The sequence below is a fragment of the Colletes gigas genome, unplaced genomic scaffold, assembly GCF_013123115.1.
Source record: "Colletes gigas isolate AHSC1104 unplaced genomic scaffold, ASM1312311v1 Colletes_gigas_Sc00003, whole genome shotgun sequence".
Taxonomy (NCBI): Eukaryota; Metazoa; Arthropoda; class Insecta; order Hymenoptera; family Colletidae; genus Colletes; species Colletes gigas.
In genome coordinates, this window is record NW_025106632.1 from 7,979,493 (window position 1) to 8,001,816 (window position 22,324).

A 22,324-nucleotide genomic window follows, 5' to 3' on the forward strand; every position below is an offset into this window, starting at 1 on the left:
CGCCCCTTGAATCAAGGAGCTCGGGTAGAAAATGGCGCGGCGTGTGCTCTTTGGAAGAGCGTTTTTCGCACCGCGGCCGATTATCACGCTTGTTCCCTTTAAATTTCTCTTTATTCGTTAGCGTTTCCCCATCTTTGAGCAATCTTCTACTCGTTGTTTCTTCGCGTCCATTTTCCATGGGACAATTAGAATTATTAACACTAGAAAGAAAGAAGATTCCATCTACCTAAAATGTTTTCGTCACACAATAATTCAATTTTTCCTGGACTCCTACAAAAAAATTCGTCTAACGCGTCCGTCTATTATTCGTTATTTCCACTTGCATTAGTGTTTGTAATCATCAATGTTGATACACTGTCACTCGTTTACTGCTGATGTTACTATCTTTCAACTAGTTGGAACCAGTTAAAATACATCTATAATATAAAACCATCCACAATGCTGACAAGCACCGACGCAAGTAGAAACAGCGAGCGATGGACAGACGCGTTGGTTAAGTCGCGCTCATTGCGATTGAAGACTTTTGCTCTACGTTTTCTACGTAGTTTTTACTACATTTATATTGAAATTATTAATTCTTGGAAACAGGAAAGATAAGTCGAGTGCTCGATAACGGTGAAAAGGGTCGGTGAACCTTCGCGTGATTCGATCACGTGGTCGAATAAATAATCGTTCCAGCGTGGTATCGAACTCGTTCATTATTTTGCCGAAGATTTTTATCTTCCGCTTTTTGCTGGATTTTTCTCCGCCTTTGGCTTTTCTTTCGTTACAGCCGACGGAGCGTGCTCGTCCGCTTTTAAAGAGAAGCGTCGATCGAAGTATCGTTCTTGGCGATATATACGAGAGAGGAAGATCGTTAAAGTGATCGTCTTCCGCCCGGGTTCGCTCACAAATTTATAGAAAACGTTCTCTTTCAGCAACTTTGTTCCGACGATGAAACTTTCGCGCTGAAAGCGAGTCCTCCGATGAATATCAAGAAAACGGGGCGATAAAAGTCACGGCCGGGGAGACTTTAATTGCCAGTAGCCACTTTGTGTCGCGAACAGTTTTACGGGGAGCGTTTTTATCTTAACGAAACGCGACGCTTATTGCTGCTCTGTTTTTCGAAGTCGTCCAGTCGAGTTTTTATTTCTTAGTCAAATATATAACCTATTTACAGGTCATCGTCCAACAATTGAGAACGTAGTTGTCTTTCGTTCGATATTTGAAATTATTATCCAGATGAGAATCGTATCTGTTTGTTCTCGATTTTGGAAATCTCGTTAAAGAGTTAATGAGCGTTCCGAAAGCTGGTTCGCGAAGAGGGACGAAAACCTATAGAAGGTAGTCCCGTTGGTGGGGAGAACGTCGGTTTATTCTTGGCGTCGGGACGGGACGGAGCCTAATAGTTTTCGCGCGATTCTACGCCGTTCACGTCTCGGAGAGCAACCTCTGATTTTCGAACGGCCAATTGTGCGCGAGATTTTGTTTACATGTACGCAAACCCCCGGCGCCTGGCGTGTTGTGGCTATATATCAAGCTCGCTTATGCAATTCGATCGCAGTTTCCACCGAAAACTGATTAGGAAGTGTCAAACACGAGACGGACGGCCCCCGGGTTTCGAGAAATTTCGAAAACATTAGCTTTGGTGAGTGAAATATTATTTTCTCGTTTCCTTGGGAATTTAGACGTTTTATATCAAATTAAGAGACTATGTATTCTTTTCTATTTATTTCATTACATTACGAACTGTCAGACACTGATTTTAAAACGTGACTTTAAGAAGTAAGAAAGTTGTTTCAGTCTTCTTTTAACTTTTATTTGAATTTTTATCGTACACGAGTGTTCTACTTTTTTGCCAATTTTTCCTTGATTTTGGTCCATCTGATTGATGCAATACATTGTACTTCATCGTGAAGTACATCAGTAATATTTAATTCGATATATTTCGAAACATAGGCTACCACCGTTTACACAAAACTAAACAGAACATTAAGTCAAAGAATCAAGGATCTATACGTTAGTAATAATGTAATAATCTTAAGCATGTAGCCATATGGAAGGATCGGGTTTGTCGAAGGGGGGAAACGTCGCGAAGAATAAACAGGCTTCCGAAATCGGCAAACTCCTGTCGCTGCTCTCCCTCCGTGAAACAACATTCAGCGCAGGAAAGTACGTTCCTGGAAAGTGTAGGCCGGCCATAATCTTTGGAAAAACGGCCCGTATATGGAACCTGTCACGGATACGCGCAGCTTCCGTTCGCCGCGCGAAAGATTTCACCGCGTGGACGCGCTCGTAAAGGACGCGAACGTCGTACGTCGATATTGTCAAGTAGAATGTCATAATTACGCCGCTTTCTTCGACGATTTCTAGTCCGCTGTCGTTGGACTATTTGCGCCGTTCACCAGCGGGCAATATTTCTTCGGGGAGACAACGCGATCTCTCCGGGTTGTTGGCTTGTTCGCCGCTCGCCGCTTTCAATTTGTTGCTGAACGTTGCAGTCCCGACCTTTGGCTCGCGCTGGGACCGCTGGCATATCGCGAACATCACGACTCGCTCGAAACCGAGACATATTGGCGAACGTAATTGAAAAGCTTGTTTCCCGAACGCCTCCAACAGCTAGCTGGGAAAATCGTGATTCCGTCCTAACATTACTCGACCAGAAAATTATTTTAATAACAACAATAGTTGCCGTCAGCCTCCATGCATTTGACGTATAAGCGAATAGATAAGCATGCATCTACAGTCTGTAAAGCGTGTTGCACGTAACATCGCGATGAATTCGACGATCTGTAATAATTTGGATCCCTCAAATTATACATAATGTTCCAATTTTCATAAGTTCCGCGTGTAATTGTTGGGCAACAAATTTAGTGGTTTTAGATACGAAATAGAAACTAGTAAATAACTACTGACTTATAACATAACCGTATATAACATTTCCACGTGTAAGAATTGATTTGTATATTGGCTAATGTATTTCCTTTTAATTTGATTAAACGTGCTGGTTGAAAATTAGACCACGAATCAAACTCGTTCCAGTTTTATCCGAGTAAAAATAATCGTTGTTTATGCGGGTGATTTGAAGGAAAGGCGTGAAACGCGAGCCTCGGCGGGACGAGCGGCCATTTCCGCGATCCTTTTGCTAATTACTCGGCGTCGAGTAAGATCGACGTCCGTAACGAAGTCACGCCATTCCCGGGACCCGGTTCGAGTCCGCCATAAAAGAGCGAAAACGGTTGCACAATGGGTATCGAAGTGATGAAATAAAAAGTACAGAGCGAGCGCTCGGGGTTGGAGTAAACAATGGTGACGTAACAGCAGGAAGACGTACGACCGAGCGACAAGACAATGGGCTGTTGTCTTTCTTTTCTCCGTCTTCATCCCCTTTGCTGTCTCTTTCCCTCCGGGTCCCCACTCTTTACGGAGCATGGACGACGAGCGTTTTCTCTTCTCGTTCTGCCGCGCAATTTCTTCGACAGCGAGCGAACAAAAGGCCGGGATCGAGCCGTTGAAACGATTTTTGAGAGTCAGCGTGCCGGTGCTTGCGCTCTTTGTTTCACCAGGTCGGGATAAAAATAATTCCCTTCGGCGTTGGACTGAAGACGTTTGCTCGAAATCGATACGTCGGGGTGAAACGAAGGGAGGAGCTAGTCTTTTTTCTCCGACCGAGGAATCCCGCTCGTAAGTTTGTTTGCGGTGCCGGTTAAATCGAGAGGAATCGATTTCTTCATCGGTTGCGAGATCCAAATATTTTTCACGGGGATAAACGAAAGGAGGATATAAAGGTCGCGATATAAATTTCTGAAAAAAAAAATAAACAAGACGGAAACAAAGCTTCTCGCGCGTAAAAATGGCCTATAAAGATTTTACGGGGACGTAAATCTAATTCGAGATATCGTTCTGGTGGTTTTTATTTTACGGTCCGGCAATGTGTTTGCTGACGATTGTCATGCAAAATCCATTTCTCATCCATCATTTTTTTATTACGTAGAACCAAAAATGTGTGCATGCTGTCAAATCTCTGTAATTGTTGATATTGGTATTTTAAAAGTATCAGATGTTTTGCATGGTTGAGAATTTTGCAATTTTTGCAATTTTGCATTTTTAATGTGAATGTAACAGACTTAATTTTTTTTCGACATCTTCTTCCTATCGATTTTATACAAAATTTTCTTTTCGAAGCTACTATTTCATTGTTATTACTAGTGCTGGTTTTTCTATTAAACTGATCTCTGACTTGTCATTTTATGATATGTATAACACCTATTTTTAACTTATCAATCTATTTATAGTTCTCAGAAACTGTAAGACCTCAATTTCTAGAACTGTGATTATGACATTTTACGCTTCAAATTTGTATTCATGTTATGCATTATTACTCAAATTGAAACCCGGTGTAAGCCTCCATGTGCGACGTCTCACGTAACAATAGGTCGCACGACCTGTGACAATGAGTTACGCGGCCATAAATAAATCGGGTGGCTGTAATATAAGGGGTAGTTTCTCTAAAATGGAAGAGTAACATTAACTAAATACGGTGCAGTACATAACACTGGCATCATTATACGTAAACAGTGTTTTGTTGTCAAATGTTTCAATGAGACTGATATAAATCGTATGAAATAATTGCTCCCAACGCTGCCCGGTTTAACTAATTAGCCGTGTTTGGCGACCATATTCGTCGTGCGTAAAATTAATTACCATTCGCTGTTTAAATTGTAATTTTATCGGGAACTAAAATATATTCGTATATTTCAAAACGAAATAAAACAAACGCGAGCTTTGAAAAGAGGTCGCCACAACTGATCGGTTAATTTGAAATAATTTTCTACTGTTTCCTGTAAAAGTTGATAGATGATCAGGGATGAATCTTCGAGTACAAAGGGTTGAAAAGAGAGGAAAATGAATTTCCTGGCAACGAACGATCGAGATTTGGCTCGTACAGTTTGGCGTTTCTGGTGGATCCAGATCGCGGGATCGCGTCGCCGCCTCACCTTACGCACGAACCGTGCACGCGTCCTTGTCCCAGATTGGCTACCTAGGAATACCACTACCACTTGCCAACGGTAGCTGACCAACTTTTCGTTCTGTCCTCGTCACTGGCCGACAGTAGAAATAGCCACGATACGCTCGGACGAGCGGGAACTGGTGGTAGTGAAACAACAACGGCGATCTGGATTTACCGGTGATGAATCATACACGCGGCCGGCCACGATTTTCGATAACCGGATCGGGATATTTCACCGCGCTAATCTCGAGCACAGGTGGCTGCGAAAATGTTACCCGCGTTATCGAATTTGCAATACACCTCGGAATTCGGTGTTCGGAATAATCGTTGACCTTTGTGTCGATGGACGTGATAAGAGGATTGGCAGGGAACGCGATACACGAAATGGATTTATAGCGCAGGTGTTGTTTCGCAGATCGAACGCTGGGAGGCTTGGTCGGTCAGTTTTTGAAATTAATTGGGAGCGTTATTCCCTATCTTTATTCTTTATCAAAACATACTATCGAAACTACAACTTTTACGGTGTCCTTCGATGATCAATAGACATACGTGACAAATTTTTTCTCGGTACGTTCCTTCAAGAATCAGAAGCAATTCCTCTGAATTAGAGAAACTAAAGTTTAACGGCGTGAACTTAAAAACTTTAGGAACACTTGGAGAGTTAGAGTCTAGAGAACTTTGGTCTGCCTAGAGTCAAAGAACTTTGATTCACAGATCTATAGTATTAGTAGGTAGTTTTCTTTGACCTTAAAAGGTAACGTACAATCGCGATAAAATTTAGTGGGTATCCAGAACCTCTTAAACTCTTGAATTGAAGATTCAACGATCCTCCAAATCTCTGGAATTAAGAAACAGACGAGCCCACGAATCGTAGATTCGATGAGCCTTACTACTTGACTCTAGACGCATCGATAAATCTCTCGAAATCATGAATTAAGGATCGAGGGAGCGTCTCGAACTCTCGAATATGGAATTCAACGACGCTCCTGAATTTAGAGTTACACGAATCCATGAATTCGTAATTCAGTAGGCACCCCGAACTCTAGAAATAAAACTGAACTCGTGGATTCAGAGTCAAGTGAGACTCGAAGATTCAACTAAACTCACGAATTATAGAATGTGCCTCGTTGGTTCTAGAGGCATCAACGAACCCCTCGAATTCATGAATCGAGCGCCAAGTGCTCTCGAATTCAGAATTCAGGATTCAGTGGAACCAACCGTGCCAAAGTTTCGAGTATTTGGAAAACTGACGCTAGAATTGCACATAGAATATGGCTAGAATTGAACGAAGGCAATAGTTTAGTCGATGAGAGGACATCAGGAATGATTGGTGTCGTTTAAAAACATAGACGATCGCGCAACCACGGAATTCTGCATGCAACACGTGATGACGGCGCTCATCTGCGATCTAGTTACCTCTTGCGGTGCATTTATGTAAATTTCGCGTGACATATGAGCCCATTATGCGGCCTGACCTCAGCATCAAGTGGGCTATTATTAGGCTACCGTAGATTCAGCTCGTCCTATACTTATTTAACGCGGATCTGTCCAGCGGCCAATGGGGTACGCGTGTATCCTTAGAGGGGGACGGTGAACGTGATTAGTAATCGTTACGAAAGTCACGTATGATTCTCGAGTATGTACATTGGCATACTTGATACCAACACGCGCTGTTTGTAGGTTGCGGCACGCGTCTTTTATTGCCGCGTTCGCGACGAACGATCGAATTACGCGATACTCTTGGCGAATCAAGGATGATGATAGATTACGAATGAAAGGCACCCAGCACTCGCATGCTTAATTACGTTGTTGGTCTTCCCTTCGTCTCCTTGATTAAGCGGAAAAATTTAATTATCGAAGCGCGAAAATCTTTAATATAATTGGTTATTTTCTGGAAATTGCATACAATATTGAAGTTTATTACGGTAGAAATCGTGATTTTTTATACGATCGCTAAACCTTGTTTCACCTTTAGGTAAGGTTGAATTTCTAATGAATAACCAAAGCTGCTCGACATTGATATCTGCATATGCAATTTATAATTAAATCACGAAACAGCGGTTTCGTAAATGTCGCATTCTCGTCGTGACGTATATAGCTGATGCTTATATTTTATTATTTGTACACGATGTTTCCAAAACCTTGTATTTTATTCTATGCCTTAATTGTACGAGCAGTTACGGAGATTACGAAGATAAAATTGTTAGAATGTAAATTCCATGATGTAATAAAGTCATGAATCTCTCGAAAGACGAATCACTTTTTACGAGATAAACGAAACCTAACGCTGATATTAACTCATAGCAACCATCAAACTTATTACGATGTGGCCATGTTTGCATCGTTTAGATATTTAATATGCCAGTATCTAACGAGGTAAATTAAAAATAGAAATTAACAAAATTATGTTTGAGTATTCAATAAAAAAGAAATAAATCTTGACGAGTGTCGCGATAAATTTCGAAAGCGATCTACCAAAGAAGACGACCAATTTCGACGATTAGAGGTGTTGTAAAGCGATTAGCAAAGAAAATGTAATCGTGATTGGCGAGTAATTAACAAGCGCGAAGTATATTGTGACGGACTGGTCCTGAAAATTAGCAGTCATCGCGCGTTACGATCGAGCACGCATTCTGTCGCCGGAACGGTCCCTCATAGATGCGTATTACGCGTTATGGCACGTGTCCTTTGCGAACGTGATCGCATAGTGGCCGGTGGAATACTCGTTCTTACCTGTACGCGTGTGCGTGGCCTTTCAGCGCGCGCAATCGCATCGGCGGATGATGAATTATTAATTGCCGGCCATTCATTTGCACCGAGGTGCTACCGGTCTACGCGGCGATTCGCACGGATCTCGATTAAAACGCCGCTCACCGTAACGCGATATGCAACTACACGTCACGCAACGAAAGAAACACGATTGTGTTTTACGTGCGTTGAACGTTGACGATAATTGGCCGATGGTGTTCGATTAATCTCCGTTTTATTCCCCGGTGCAACAACTCGACCCTGAAAAGCGTCTATCACAAGTTCTGGATCTCAACAACGTTCAACACCCGATTTACGGAACCCGTCAATTTTTCTATTCAATCTCACTCGTATCATTTTGATTTATCTTCTCACTACCTGTTGATCTCGATAGTTTTTAAAATTGACAGTTTTATCGCTTATTAAAAAAACAAAAAATGTATGAAAATGACAAATGTGGGGTAGGACATTGTTATAGCTAGTCTCTTCAACGTAATTTTCTTCGAGGGTTGTTGTATGAAATCTATTTCTCACCTTCGGTCGTTGAATATTTCAAATTGAATAGATTTCGTTTTTCTTCTCCAAAATTACTAATTGTTTCCTTGACAGTCTAACAAGAATGAACGGAACGATCTTACGAGATACCCTAATACCATTGTCAATATAGGGAGACAGCTTTCTGGAGAAATTTATAACGGTGAAAGGAAATATGAAAGCCACTTTGTCTCTATACACGTTATAAGGGCAGCTTGGGTGAATATCGTGGAAGCATGATTGCGTTCTCCTTGGATTTTTGAAGTTACAAAGCAGAAAGGAAAGCATATCAAGTTTCGATACACAGGAAAATTCTAGGCACGAGTGCATTTTCAATTGTTCCATTCAATATTTTCTGTGAGACCACTATAAATATATTAGACGACATAAAAGAAAAAATAGAAACAAGTTGCTTGTCTCTTTGACGTCTAAATCTGTTTCGAAAAAGTTTGTTTTTGACTTAAGTGCAAGTAGAATATTCTTGGCTGATTTTATCGATAGATATTATCAATGATACTATAAGTGGAGAGTTTCGTAATGTTTATTTCTCGGAACATGGAGTTTGTAGGAAAGTAAACGTTGGATACGAGGTTTCTAGTGGCCATGAACGTTAAAATACTCGCCGCTTTCGTATGCAGAACACATAACCCACCAACTACTGTTTTAGAGCTAGACTTGAAGCGTACAAAAAATAATAAAAACATTTCGTATAAATAGATGTCCCACTTGACCCAGTTTCCACAGTTAGAGTAGTTTCTGCGTTGCCTGAAATATTCTCTCCGAATGATTACTTTGCACCTGTGTACCAACTTGAGTTGATTTACAAGGGTCTGCGAAGCAGTGCATAGGATATTAAACGTTATCTTTGAACAGTCGATTAAAATCACTCGTAGTGGGTCTGTTGAAAGAACGATATTAACAGTGAATAGTGGTTGCAGTTCGGTTCGACCAGTGAAAGCAGTATGTCTGTCCACTGCCCACTGTTTCCACTTATGCTAAACTCAGAGTCATATTCTTTGAAAACGAAGTCTCAAATGGGACAAATTTCATTCCTTACTTTCGATTCGTTCTTAAATATGATATTTTCCAATCAGTAATTTTATATTGTGCAATTTATATTCATGCACGTCATACATAGATACATATATATTTCTGAAACGTTGCAATATTTCCCAATATGATATCCAGCTTGCCAAAGTTTCTGAAATTCTAACGAGATATTAACCCCTTACTTTTCGAGTCTGACTCGTTGCAAGTTCTCGACGTCAAGTTTCACAATCACTTATTTTTCGTGGCCATTATACAAACAAATGTAAACAAAATTAAACAGTACAGGTTTGACAAATTATTTGAAATTAAATCGTACGTCAAGGGGTCAATGTTGTATTTATGGTTTTCCTAAAAATTGAACTGCACGTTGCACGAGTACCGCTAAAATGTACATATAAAAAACAAAGACGTTGTATCTTTTATATCTATTTTTATTAGTATCGTGTCCGTGACTGTTCACGTGTTACGATAATTGTCGATACGAGAACGGTCTGCCAGCGTATTCTGCGATCGCGCGACGCGTTAAACGAAGCGCCGAATTCAGCGGTGCGAGCACGTCCAGAGTACCGTTCCTCTCCATCAGGCTCAGTCCACACGACGCGGTTCGCGCGTGCACGCACGAAATATCGACTCAAACGATCGACCACGACGAGGACAACGGACGAAGCCCGGTTGTGCGGAGCCGAGTGTTGCCGTAGAAGGACTGGCGACTGGAGGCCAGTCGAATGAGTAGAGGGGCCAACGCGGACACGCAATACCCGCACGCTTCGAAAGTACACGCGACTCTCTCGCACACGATCATACGTAGGTCAGGAACTACGAACCACACGAACAACCAGGGTCGCAGACGCGCTGAAGTTACGCTTCGAGAACTCGACCAGACGGGCAAACATTTTAAAATTTTGACAGAAACTATCTTCCATCGTTCTCAGACGAAACTTACTGTTTTTAGTTTTCGAGACTTCGGTGGCTCAGCGTGAAAGACTTTTCTTACGTTCAGTGTGTATGAAAAAGTTTAATAAGGTTTGGAGAATATTTTGCTGATATTAACAGGTTCACTGTCCATAACACGTATACGGGTCATAGCCCCACGCTTTTGGATACGCCACTAGGAGGCCGGACAGTGAATGCGTTAAACTTATTTTGATAATTTTTTAAAATCAAGATTTACGTGTTCGAACAACGTCCAATAAGTGACTAGATAAATAAAAAATAATCGGACCGTTTCGATAGTTGCCAACGGGGGGCCAAGCGACGCCGAAGAGGACTCATTAAAATCCGCGCGCCAGCAACACCGTCCGCGCTAACAATAACCGCGTCAAACGCACACAAACCTACACGGTGAAACGTGCACAGTCGCGTGTCTATTCCGCTGGTAATTGCATCCCGGGAGAGACGAGCACGCACACGGAAGCTACGGGTGCACGCGGTTGTTCCGCGATCGAGGGACTCGCGACGCACGAAACTGCAACACGCTTCCGTGGATCGTTGTATGCGCCGGTTTGCACGCGTGTTTATCCCGAAGACGGGCCGAAACTTGGCCGTGCTCGACGGCGGTTTCTCGCGTAGGAAGAATCGAGGCCTGCCTCCAATGACGATGACGATATCCCGGTCGCCGGTGCTCGTGAACGATGGCGATGGTGTGACGCGGTCGGGTGGTGGTGGTTGATGCTGATCGCGATGACGGCGGTGGTAGTGGTGGTGATCAGCATCGTGCAGCATTTGCAACGTACAGTGCCGTTTCTGTGCTCCCGGTGAACGGAACGCGAGTTTGTTCTCTCTACGTTGCCTGAGGAGACCCCTTTCCCCGCGGTACCCGGTGCTTCTCCACCACGGTGATCCGGAGATTCGTGTTCCTCGGACGCTGGTTGCGAGTTTTCACGTCCAAGGTGAAGTTATCGTATCTTATTTGATGGTTATTTGGGGAAATAATTAACTTTCCGAAGGATACTCTATGGAAGATTGCTCGTGGTGGCGGTGGAATTTTAGCTTCGTATTTTACCGCGTATCGGGTTGATTTTGCACGACGTAACGGTTCTCGTAGCCGTATCGAATCTTTCGAACCGTGTGTAGCGTGCGGTGGACGCCCATCTGCGTTCGGGGCATATAATTAACGAACGTAAGTGTGGGATTCCCGCACAATGCGATCTAGTATTAGATCTCTGTAGCGATCGTTGCTAGCGCTAATATGACGTTATTTGTATCGATGAAAGTTCAACGGGTATTGTAAGGAGAAAGGAGAAACATGGAAGGAATCCACGGATCATACTCGGTTTAATCAGCCTTCGTGAGTCCTTCGACTCGAATAAAAATGACTGTCCATGTTCCCCTTACTCAAATATCTTTCTCTCTGTAGTACCTTAATGAATCTTGAATTTTTCTTTTCCGTTTTATTTAACAACTTTGTTCTCCAACGTATACGATTTCGAGTAGACGAGTAGAGAAAGTAGAGTTCAGCGAGTGTTTTACAGCCTAACTCCGAAAGAAAATACTGCCAAGTACAATAAGAAAACGTACATTGGCCGCAGCTGAGTCGAAATGGAAGGCAGATACTGTACAGAGCTATAAAGATTGCTCCTGAGTGATATGCACGATGTGAAACATTCGAGTCTTTGTGCCTATAAAGTGCGTTAGTTTATACGATACGGAATGATAGTCGACAGTGAAACAACCTTCTCGATCTCTCCGGACTCCATAACGTACGTAAGGAAGGAGGGCTTGGAATTCAGTAGTGCACAGACAACAGAAAGTCACAGACATTCTCGGTATAAGAAACTAAACTTATAAAGGGGTATATTAAACAAACGCCTTTTTGGGTTAAATTGTTATAATAACTAGAATATTTATTATATCAGAGCTTTCTAGCAGAAATGCACAGCATACGACGTTCGATAAAAAAAGAAATTTCATTGAACAAAAGTAGCATGAGTTACTAGAGAAACGACACATACTCGAAGTCTACGGTCAAAATGCAAACACGTGTCCAATCATGGTGAAGCATATTCTCTACGTTATCCACTCGATCGCGTTGTTTCTATTGCAATTTTCTTTTACAAAGATTTGTTTTGCACCATGATATCTATATCTCGAGGATGTGTATAGCGGCTCGCCACGCCCCCGCTCGGTTTGTATTTTTGTCACCGTGTCCAAGGAAGGTATATTCCGTCTGGATCGTTGCCCACTTCCCATCGGTGTCTCATGAATCTCTATAAGGCCGTCAAACGAGTAATTCGTCCGTACATCTCCCTTTCTCTTTCTTCGTTTCGCGCGAGCGAGTACACGGCCATTTCTATCTCTCGCTCGCTCGACGGTTCTTTCTCCTCCGAAAGATAATTACCGACCGTGTGCCGGTCGCGCGAATAAAAAGAAACTGGCTAATGGGAAATTTTACTACCGTCCAATTCGCGTTGCTCCAAACACTTTTCCAATTCGAACAAATAGACACTGGGAAACTGAACAATTTAGTCACGAGTCGGTAAAACTTGGTTTTCCAAGCTTTGTACATTTATTTTTATTACTCGTACAGCGTGTATCTGTAATTTCGACTCATCGTTCCTGAACACACTTTTAATTTACCAATCTCTGTCTTAGATTCGTTTCTTAACCATTCTCTTTTAATATACAATTTTCTTGTTTCGTTGAAAAAGTCTGTTACACGTTTCTTAATTTTTTTTTCTTTGCCTTTTCGCGTATTGGATGTCAATTATTTTCTTTTTTATGCTTTCCTACTGTTCGATGCGCCCCTCGTAACAGGCAACTGGATGTTCATACAAGAGTAAAGCAATATTACTTTTGCATCGGAACGCTAAAAAGTGTTCCCCTTGTAACATATAAAAAAATCATTAAAATTTCTTTATTATTATCATATTATCATATTAACTCTTTGCACTCGACGATCCCCTCTTAAGAGATGTCCAGCAAAAAATTTCGATGTACCTTCGAAGGGAACACAACGATATTATTCTGTTAAAGTGATTATATAGGGCAAAATACATAAGCAAAGAATGGAGTATTTACTATCTATTTCGTAAGAAAGTGAGTTTGAGTTACTAGTAGGTGGTCGAAGAAAAGTCTCCGAGTGCAAAGGGTTAAATTTGTTAAAGCAAAGTTGTAACTTTTCTACGATTTAATTGTCATTCTTAAGATTTCCTTGTACATAGTAAGAAAAGTTGTTATCATTTTTATTTGCATTCATCAAAGTGGAAAGAAAAAAATCGTACTCATTTTGCTATTTATCGATCTCTGAGAAACGAATTGACCGCCATTAGTGTTCCGAAATTGACGAGTCGCCCAACCGGAAAATGGAGTGAGGGACGAAGGATGGCGAGTAATCCATCTGTTGCTAGTTACCCCGTTTGACGGTGGCATAAGCTGGTTGGTAATCTGCGTTCGTCGTGAATGGAGGGAAAAGGAGGGCGTGAGCGAAAGGGTAGAAAATAAAGAGGCAGAAAACCGTCAGGGGAGAAAGGGGGAAGGGGTAGGGAGAACCGGCTAAAGCGATGACGTCTCCGCGCGAGAATCTAATTACCATATTCACCTCGACGCGTAACGCGTACTCCGCCGGTTGCTTATTAATACGTACATTCTGAGACACGCGGAGAATCGAGGAATCGGGGTGGAAGGAATAAACCCAGGGGAGCTCCGGACCGATACTCGAGCAGAATGTATTGCCGCGTTTCAATGAATTCCATTCCACGGATCCCGGGGAAATACGGCGCTTTCTAGCGACGCTTGGATATTTCCTCGCGTGCCGTAAAGACACACGGGTCCGAGCAACAACCGGCGTCCATTAAACAGCGTGAAACGAATCTTCGCGATGGGATCGTTGCACGTGGAAAGTACATTGCTGATCAAAAGTTTCCGTCAGATTACGCGGGCGCCATTACTTTGCGAATTAGCGGGGGGAAAAAGAAAGGGTACGACTAGTTTTTGATAATAATAAAAACAATGTCGTACGTACGTACATACTGGGGGAAAAAGATACTAGAATATCGTAACTATAAAATATTGGCACTAATTCGTGCATGGTAAAATAGTTGATTTCTATTATGAGAAGAGAAAGATTTTTAATACGACAAGATCGTACAAAGAAATTGTGCAGATAGTAATATTAAACAATTATTAGTAGTGATATCTTCGAATGTGAGTTACTTGATTTACGAGCCGAGTTTTTACGTCTACCAAATTCCTAAATTATTGTTTTGCCTTTTTTTTTTATTACGAATACCATATTTTCAATTTGATGTAATTTAATTAAAAAACAGACAATCTGTATCGGGAAAGAACGCATAATATATTACGCTCCTGTACGCATATTTAAGGCTTAATAAGTATTCTAGTTCACCTTGGTTTAGGAAATGGTAGTTATTAGACACTCCAGAACCGTAGTCTATAATATATTAAACGGAAAACGGTCTCGACCCAATGATTAGTCTTCGAGTATCGCGGTAATCTCTTTTTGTGGATGCAGGACATGTAGTAAACACAGTCGCTCGTACATATACATACGTAGTTCCACAGAATCCTATTGGTATTTAAGTGTGCAATTACAAATTAGTTGCGCTATTGGAAGATTTATATTATACAATCTGTAAACCTTCTTTTTCGAAGTATTATTTTCTGGAAGGATGATGGTTCTGGAGCAGTGCTTCTCAATCTTCTCCAAATATCCAATTTTATGAATGGTTATCGTAATATATATATTATACTCGAGACGTAAGTTGAATTGAACAAAATGGAAGATCTCTTCTTTTTGTGAAAACCTAAAACCTCATCGATAATGGATGTTTGGTAGCGTTGAAAAAAAATAAAATTATAGTGATATAGAACCGCCTGTCAGAAATAATTGAGTCATGTCTTCTACTAAACCGATATTTTAAATAGCTATCGATACGTATAAATGTTTTTTCACGTCATTATGTAATTAATGTTTTATACGTATCATCTTTGTTCGAACTTTTTGAACAAATACAAAATATAGTGATAATTAGATTATATATATTCTGTAAGATATGTTAATATGGAAAATGTACGCAAAATTTATGTAGAATATATTCCACAAATCAACGTAGTAATATTAATATTTCATAATGCCAGTGTGCGTATGATGTCGATGCGTTTAGAATGTTTATCGTGTTCAGCATAAATACATAAAATCTGCGGTCTAGTGATAATTCAAGGAAACACTTAATGATATCAAAACTAAATTACCACGTTATTCACATAAATACTGAATATTTACGCACAGGAAGTTGTGAAAATCATGCGCGCCAGAAGTTGTAAAATAAAATTAATAGTGTCGTTTCAATCCAATAATATAAAGATCATTGAAAAGCTAAAAATTAATATTATGTCATTAAACATGTTTGAAAATTTTCTCGCGAAATTATTTTTAAAATATGTTTTCCCACCTTATAATCAACTCGTGCGATTTGACTTAAAGTAAACTTTCTAATCGAACGGAAATTTTTAAGGTAGTTCCACGCCTGGAACAGGTCAGATCAAATAAAAAATCTATGGTTGCAACATAATGAATAAAGAGAAAACCAAATAATGTAAAATTGTATCCGCTTACGCTATCAAATGGAAAAACATTGAAAGCAACGTAAGAAAATTGATACTTGCATCGGTTTTCGAAAAAAGAAAAAAATACGTGTATCTTTGCTTTCGAACCAAAGTGTATCTCGTTGCAAGCAGCGCCGTGTCTCGTTAAACGTCACAGCCACTTGGAGAAGCATGGTGTTTCCCATAAATGCCAGAGAAACGTTTTCGTAAACATATTTCTCAGACGGTAACGAGTGTCCCGGGCGCATAAAATGTGCATACTAGTGGCGTTAAAGAGTGCGAAATGAAATTAGATCGCGGTCGTTAGGCGAACCGCGTCGCTGAGTACACATCAGGCGATCCTCGTTGTTCGGTCACCATTAATTTCATCGTTTACTTAGCGGAGTGCAGCGAGCACGCAACCGCGATATTTAAGTGCAATTGTTTACGACGCCTGGTGCTCGCGAAGACGACCGTTTCGTCGACCGTTTCCGACGCGTGTGGCTGGAGAACGCTTTATCCGGCTCGCTACTCGTCTCTCTTCGAGAAGATACGGTTTATCGCTTCCTCTATTAACCCGATTTAATGGCGCGTACCGCAAATCATTCCCTGATATCGCTGCTTCTTCTTCTTCTCACTGAATTCTCCTGTGTTATCGTACGAATAAAATCATCGGAGGATATTCCTCATAACCGACTATACGCGAATTTATTCACAGAGACGCCCTACTATTCACTTCGTTCATTCTTATAATCAACAATTTTACACTCTGCAAAAACGAACAAACGTTCATATTTAGTCGATCTTATTTATCCAGTCGATACTGAAAAATTAAATAGCTTCGAGGGAATCATAATTCGATGCAATTTGTTTGTTTCTCTTTTTAAAATAGAATCATCGATTTATTTACCATAGCTCCGCCGGAGTTCGACGTTTGGCGAGTGTTTCGAGTCGAGGAATAATCGGTGCGTAACCATCGAACCCGTCGGATCATTAGCCGTGAATCGAGAGTCGAAGCCACACAATAAGTCGCGCTCGATCGATTCCGTCCTTGGCGTTGATCGGTATTTTCGTCGATGCGCGCGGATGCAAAAGGAAACGGCGGAGATCCGCGAGTCCCAGCAACGGGACGAGCAGAGAAACGTAATCGTTGCGTGGACGTATCATTTGGCGCAATAAATCCGCGCGTATCGCGAGCAACTATTGGCCGACGGCGACATCGTTATCCCTTGGACGATCTACGAGAGTCGCAGTCGCAGCTGCAGCTAGCAGTGTTAAGTGCTCGTCGTAGATCGGCTGGATCCACTCGACGGTGTTCGCGTCAGTGCTAGAGTGATTAGTGAGTTTTCTCTGTTGTTGTCTTACCACCGTTTATCGAGATAAATGATCATGATACTAACAGACATTTTGTAGTAAAAAACATCTTGCACTAAATTATTTCCATATTCCAAAAATGTGAAAACACGTTTGCTTCCGAATGATGAATTTAAGGGTTAGCAATTCCTGAGATTGAAAAATTATTTTTGATCATCGAAAGATGCTCGTCAAGAATTCCGGGAGCACGGGTAGGTCGGGAGTAGATCGTACCCACCGTTGATTTTAATACTCAACGGTGTACTTAAAGGGGAACAAAATAGTATTCAGGATAATTGGATAATGTTCCTCGTAAGAGTAAGCCAACGAAATTTGGTTCCGTTCGAAGCTAAACGGCGTTTTAGTTGGAGGATTCAGGATGCCTTAATTGACGTCTCCAAACACACAACTCGAGGATGCGGCACCTTACCCGTAGGCGTCTCTTTCGCTCCACGTCGATGGGGATCTCCTTTAAATTAGATCCACCGAACTCCCAAATTCTGCCCTCGGGCGACTTCCTTCTGAGAACACATCCGAGGTGGTCCCTCTGTAGGTGGTGTCCAATTAGTTCGAAACGCTGTATTTCGTTTACGTTATCCTTCTGACGTTTATGGTAAAAGTCTGTACACCGCGAAGGAAATTCTAATGTTTAGGTAATTATTTATATTTCGCGAGTTTGGAAGTTTATAAAATACGAATTTGCACTTGTACGAACTCAAATCATTTTTTAAAGCGTTTTTACTATAAAATGGTGGAATTTCGACACTTTGAACGTCGCTGAAAAATTAACACAAGTTTCCAATACTGTCTCAATTTCCTTGTATTTCAAGAAGTCTGAAAATACGTATGATTTCAATCAACTTGAGTCTGATAGGGGACAATAATCGGGCATTCTTTTAAAAACGTTTCTTAGCAACTTCGATGATTGAAACGCGTAGTAAATCTTTTGAAAATAATGAAAATTAATATAAAATTAATATTAAATTTACCCATGCATCATCGAACGACGATAGTTGCCGTATGAAATTTAACGGGAATCAACCAGAAAAAACTCAACCAGAAACGAACGGAATTTTTGCCCGTCGTTTAAAGTCGTTCACGGTGAAATTTATCGCAGGTGCGAACCGTGCGTATTCCATGGTCGTAGTCACCGTTGGCGATAAAGGTATCAGTGTTATAACAGCTCCCTGCTTATCGCGTTTCGCAAATATTCGCGGGATTTACTGCGTCGTTGGTTCTCTCCTCGACACGCATTCGACGGCCGTGGCACTCGACGCCATTTAGATTCTTCTTCTCATCAGCCTCCGAAAGTGGCTGTACGCGTTGGTAATAATCTGTTGATCTCGATCGACGGTCGGCAAACGGCAACACGCTCGCTGTTTCTCGGCGATACGTTTCTCATTGGGTGTGTATGTGTGTGTGTATATGTTTGCGTGCGGGTGTTAAATGCGTTCCATTTGCCGGCGAAGCGAGATTGGACGTCATTGATGAGCCTGCCTCTGGCTCGCGAATAGAATCGGCGAGAAACGCTCGAATAAAAATGATTTATACCTGCCGCGATGCGTCGTACAGATAGCGCCGTTACGGATTCAATTCAGATGAGATCCCTTGCACGGACCCTGTTGCATCTACCCGGTGTCCTTCGCATTTTTGCGTCCTCGCTAGTTCGTTTTCAATAGGCAAAGAAACATTTAGTTACGTTCTGACCCAATTTTCTTAAATTAATCGCTGGGGAGACGCGTTTAAATACCCCTGATGATATCATTGCGTAATTTTCCGTTGTTTAAACCTAAGCGACGCGGCTGGAGATCGAAGAAAACCGACTCTTTTACACAAATTTGTGACAATCGTTTACGTATAATAACATTGACAGTTTTTGGAACAGTTCAGTTTGATCCTTTACGAAGATAAAATCTTCGTATCGCAAGCAAATATGCTGCAATGAAGGATGGGGTGAGCCAAGGTAATTTTGATGTTGCGCGTTTCGCGTATCGGAGTACCATTTTTTTTAAACAGGTACGAGTCGGTAAATCTTGTATGGCCGGTTCTGATTCTTGAAATAGCATCTCTCGATCCTGTCTCGTGTGATTATTCAAAATATTCACTTCGTAAAATTCATCTTTAATTGACAGCAGACGCGGAGGGACTGCGAGTTCCATGTTTTCACCGATCAACGGAATCTTTAGACGTATCCAAGTTTTTTTCTTGAATACATTGTACCTATTTAACAATGTTCAAGATGCCTAGAAACGTCCCAACCTCTCTATTCGTCGAGATATTATTTGTAATAATAAGCTTATACTCAAGGTTCGTATTTGAATAATCTGACACCTACTATTTTAACGTTCCCAGGAATTTACAGAATTAAAATGCAAGATCGAACGTGGGGTAGTCGACTGGAATTAGTTCGATCAGAATCTACTTTTTAGGTATAGTTTCGTGATGTGGATTATGCAAATAAGTGGGCTCGCTCTGACCTCACCGCGCCAACTAGGGTTAATATTTGGATTACGAACGGCTCTCGGGAGATGTATTTTAGTGGTTCGTAAACGGAAGAGACGTTCTCGGAATGGTGTCTTAAGATGGTCGTCGCCATTACGCGAGGGGGATTTCTGGAAATCCAGATAAAACCCCCGATATCTCGTTCCCGGACGTCGTCGCGTGAATTCTTCTTTCCGTTGGCCCGCGAACTTCGACTTTCCTCGACCTCCGCTCGCGGATAACCTACCGCAAGGATTACGTCAGTCCGGTTGCTAGCACGTGAATTATTCAAGCGTGACATAACAACACGGATTAGCGTTAAATTGCCGCGACGTTCTCGAAGGAGAAAGGGCTATATAGAGACTGGACGGTTGTTAGCCTCCTCCTTGCAATTAATCCGTGGAACTTCAACGGTAAACGATTTACAGTCGATTGTTCTTTCTTAACGAGTCTCTTTGTTCTACGGTGTTTGTAAAAAATTATGCGATTACGCGATTTAAGTGGTCTCCCTATTTGGGAGCCCTAAAAACGGACACTCGAGACTGTTCACTGAAAAACTGGACGCGGTTTTTTAATTCTTTCAGGTATAAACAATTCTGTTACAACTTGTTGGGCCATAAGTTCTGGTGCTTTCGAATAAAATTCAATTTTTTCATCAAAGTTCCGCGAATCGTAAAGATATTTTCATTATGTTTCTAATCAATTTTAAGTCTATTAGTGTTTACATTAGAGTATATTAAAGTATACAAATACTTCATACTCGACTCATTCATGTAACACAAAAAATGTAAAAAATAAATCTAGATAAGACTCTTGAAAATTGTAGGTACGCTAGTTTCCAATTGTCTAAACCCAAAAACTCGATTTCGTGGAAAATTTTGCTTGGTTTGGCAGTTGCTGCATTAAGATAGGAGAAAGAATCGCTAAAGTACCAAGCGAAGACGTTTGCTTGTTTCTTTGCTCCAATTTCTGGGAAAAATTGTATTCGTGTACGTGTCGCCGCGGTGTCCGCCGAGAAATTTAATCTGATCGTGAAATTTTTATTCAGAAGGACGAGAAACACCATTATCACCGCCGCCACCTTCAAGTTCCTCCGTTCAGACGTCACCTCGCGGATTGGGTTACACCTGCGGTCCCATAGATGGATCTTTGTACGCTGTGGTACACCAGGGTGCTGCCGGTGGTGCCCGTGGTTCACCATTGACGGTTTCCATGGACAGCGGCATCAGCAGCGCTCCGCCACAGCGACCTAGTCCGCCTGAGCCAGAGCCGGATAATCAGGCTCATGGTGATCTTGACAAGCTCCTCCACGATATGATGCTTACTGTCGAGGTACGTTCCCTTCCCTGTAATCGCTACCACGATGAAAACGAGCCTCTTGCAAGAGATTCTTTCCTCAAAACCTCCCTTTTCTTAGCTCGAGAAAAAACAACTAGTTTTGTTAAATCAGAAAATTGTCCACAATTTGATTCCTTGAGACTTAGAAGGCTCTAAAACCGAGATGGAATTGGACAATCGATAGCACCGTTAACACTTTGACTGACGCAACTAGAAAAATTAATTCCCAAGTTGGGACGTTGAGAGAAATACGTTTGAGCAGAATTTGCAAGTTTCACTAAAACAAATTTTAGATTATGCAGTTTACGATGATCTAAAATCAAAATTTTAGCCCCGCAAAGAATTATGCGATCTTCGTATGGCATTGATCGCGTTAAACCTGAAATATTTTATTAGACTCCCTATTTTTATATTCTCATCATCGCGCAAGTAGATTCGATAAGTAATTTTTCTTCGATATCCGTCTCTCGAACTTTGAATTCGACCTCGTATAAAATCTCCCCCCTCGTTGAGCATAGAATCCCAGAACAACGGGAGATTTGCTCGAGTCGCATCTTTTTGTCCGTCCTCGGGCCGGAATCCCTCCTAAAAATACTGAAGAATCCAAAGACACGGTAAGAAAGTATTTCTGTTCGCTCGCAGTCGATGCCGGATCCTCCGTCGGAGGACTACAGAACGGACAGGAGCGAGAAGATGTACATTCAAGAGACCCGCAGCTACGCGAGCAGCCATACCCCGTCGACGTATTCCACCCTGAAGGACTCGTACAGGAGCTACAGTGCTGGCAAGGAGTCCAGCCCGCCGTACAACTCGAGCAGCAGCTACAGCACTCTGAAGAACGAGTATCGAGAGCCAGGAAAAATCGAGCACCGAAGGGAGGAGTACGAGTATCGCGTGTCGCCCGATCGAAAAATCTCCGAGTCCTCGAACGACTCATACAGAAAGCACACAGACTCGTTCTCGCCGCCCGGGAACATAGATTTCATCGACGAGGACATCCCCTATCACGCCAGACAGACCAGCCAACCGTTTTCCTACGGCGCTACCACGGACATGATCAAACATCAGAAACTTTCGTCGCCGTCTCTGGTCAGAAAGGCTTCCGTGCGCGGCGTGGCGCCCGTCGTGGACTTCGAGGACATCCTCGGGGAGAACTCGAGGAGACCCATCAGCCCTTTGAGCCCCAACACGCCGGATCCACCGCCAGAATTCGCCAACGGGCCCGTCAAGAACAGTTCGGACCACGTCGATGGGTGAGCAAAACTTTTTTATCTCTGCTACGATTTA

The 22,324-nt window shown here is 41.9% G+C and overlaps 1 protein-coding gene across 10 annotated transcripts in view; it reads left to right on the top strand.

The window, feature by feature from the left end:
• The window catches only part of LOC122404609 (tensin-3), a 215,286-nt gene that overhangs the window by 174,917 nt on the left and 18,045 nt on the right, over window positions 1–22,324 (top strand). For 9 of the 10 annotated variants that reach the window (XM_043408719.1, XM_043408721.1, XM_043408724.1 and 6 more), the window contains 2 exons: window positions 20,748–21,031; window positions 21,680–22,290. In XM_043408719.1, the coding sequence (XP_043264654.1) occupies window positions 20,748–21,031; window positions 21,680–22,290 (895 nt within the window). The remainder of the gene's footprint in view (window positions 1–20,747; window positions 21,032–21,679; window positions 22,291–22,324) is intronic. The other variant, XM_043408720.1, reaches the window with a different exon arrangement.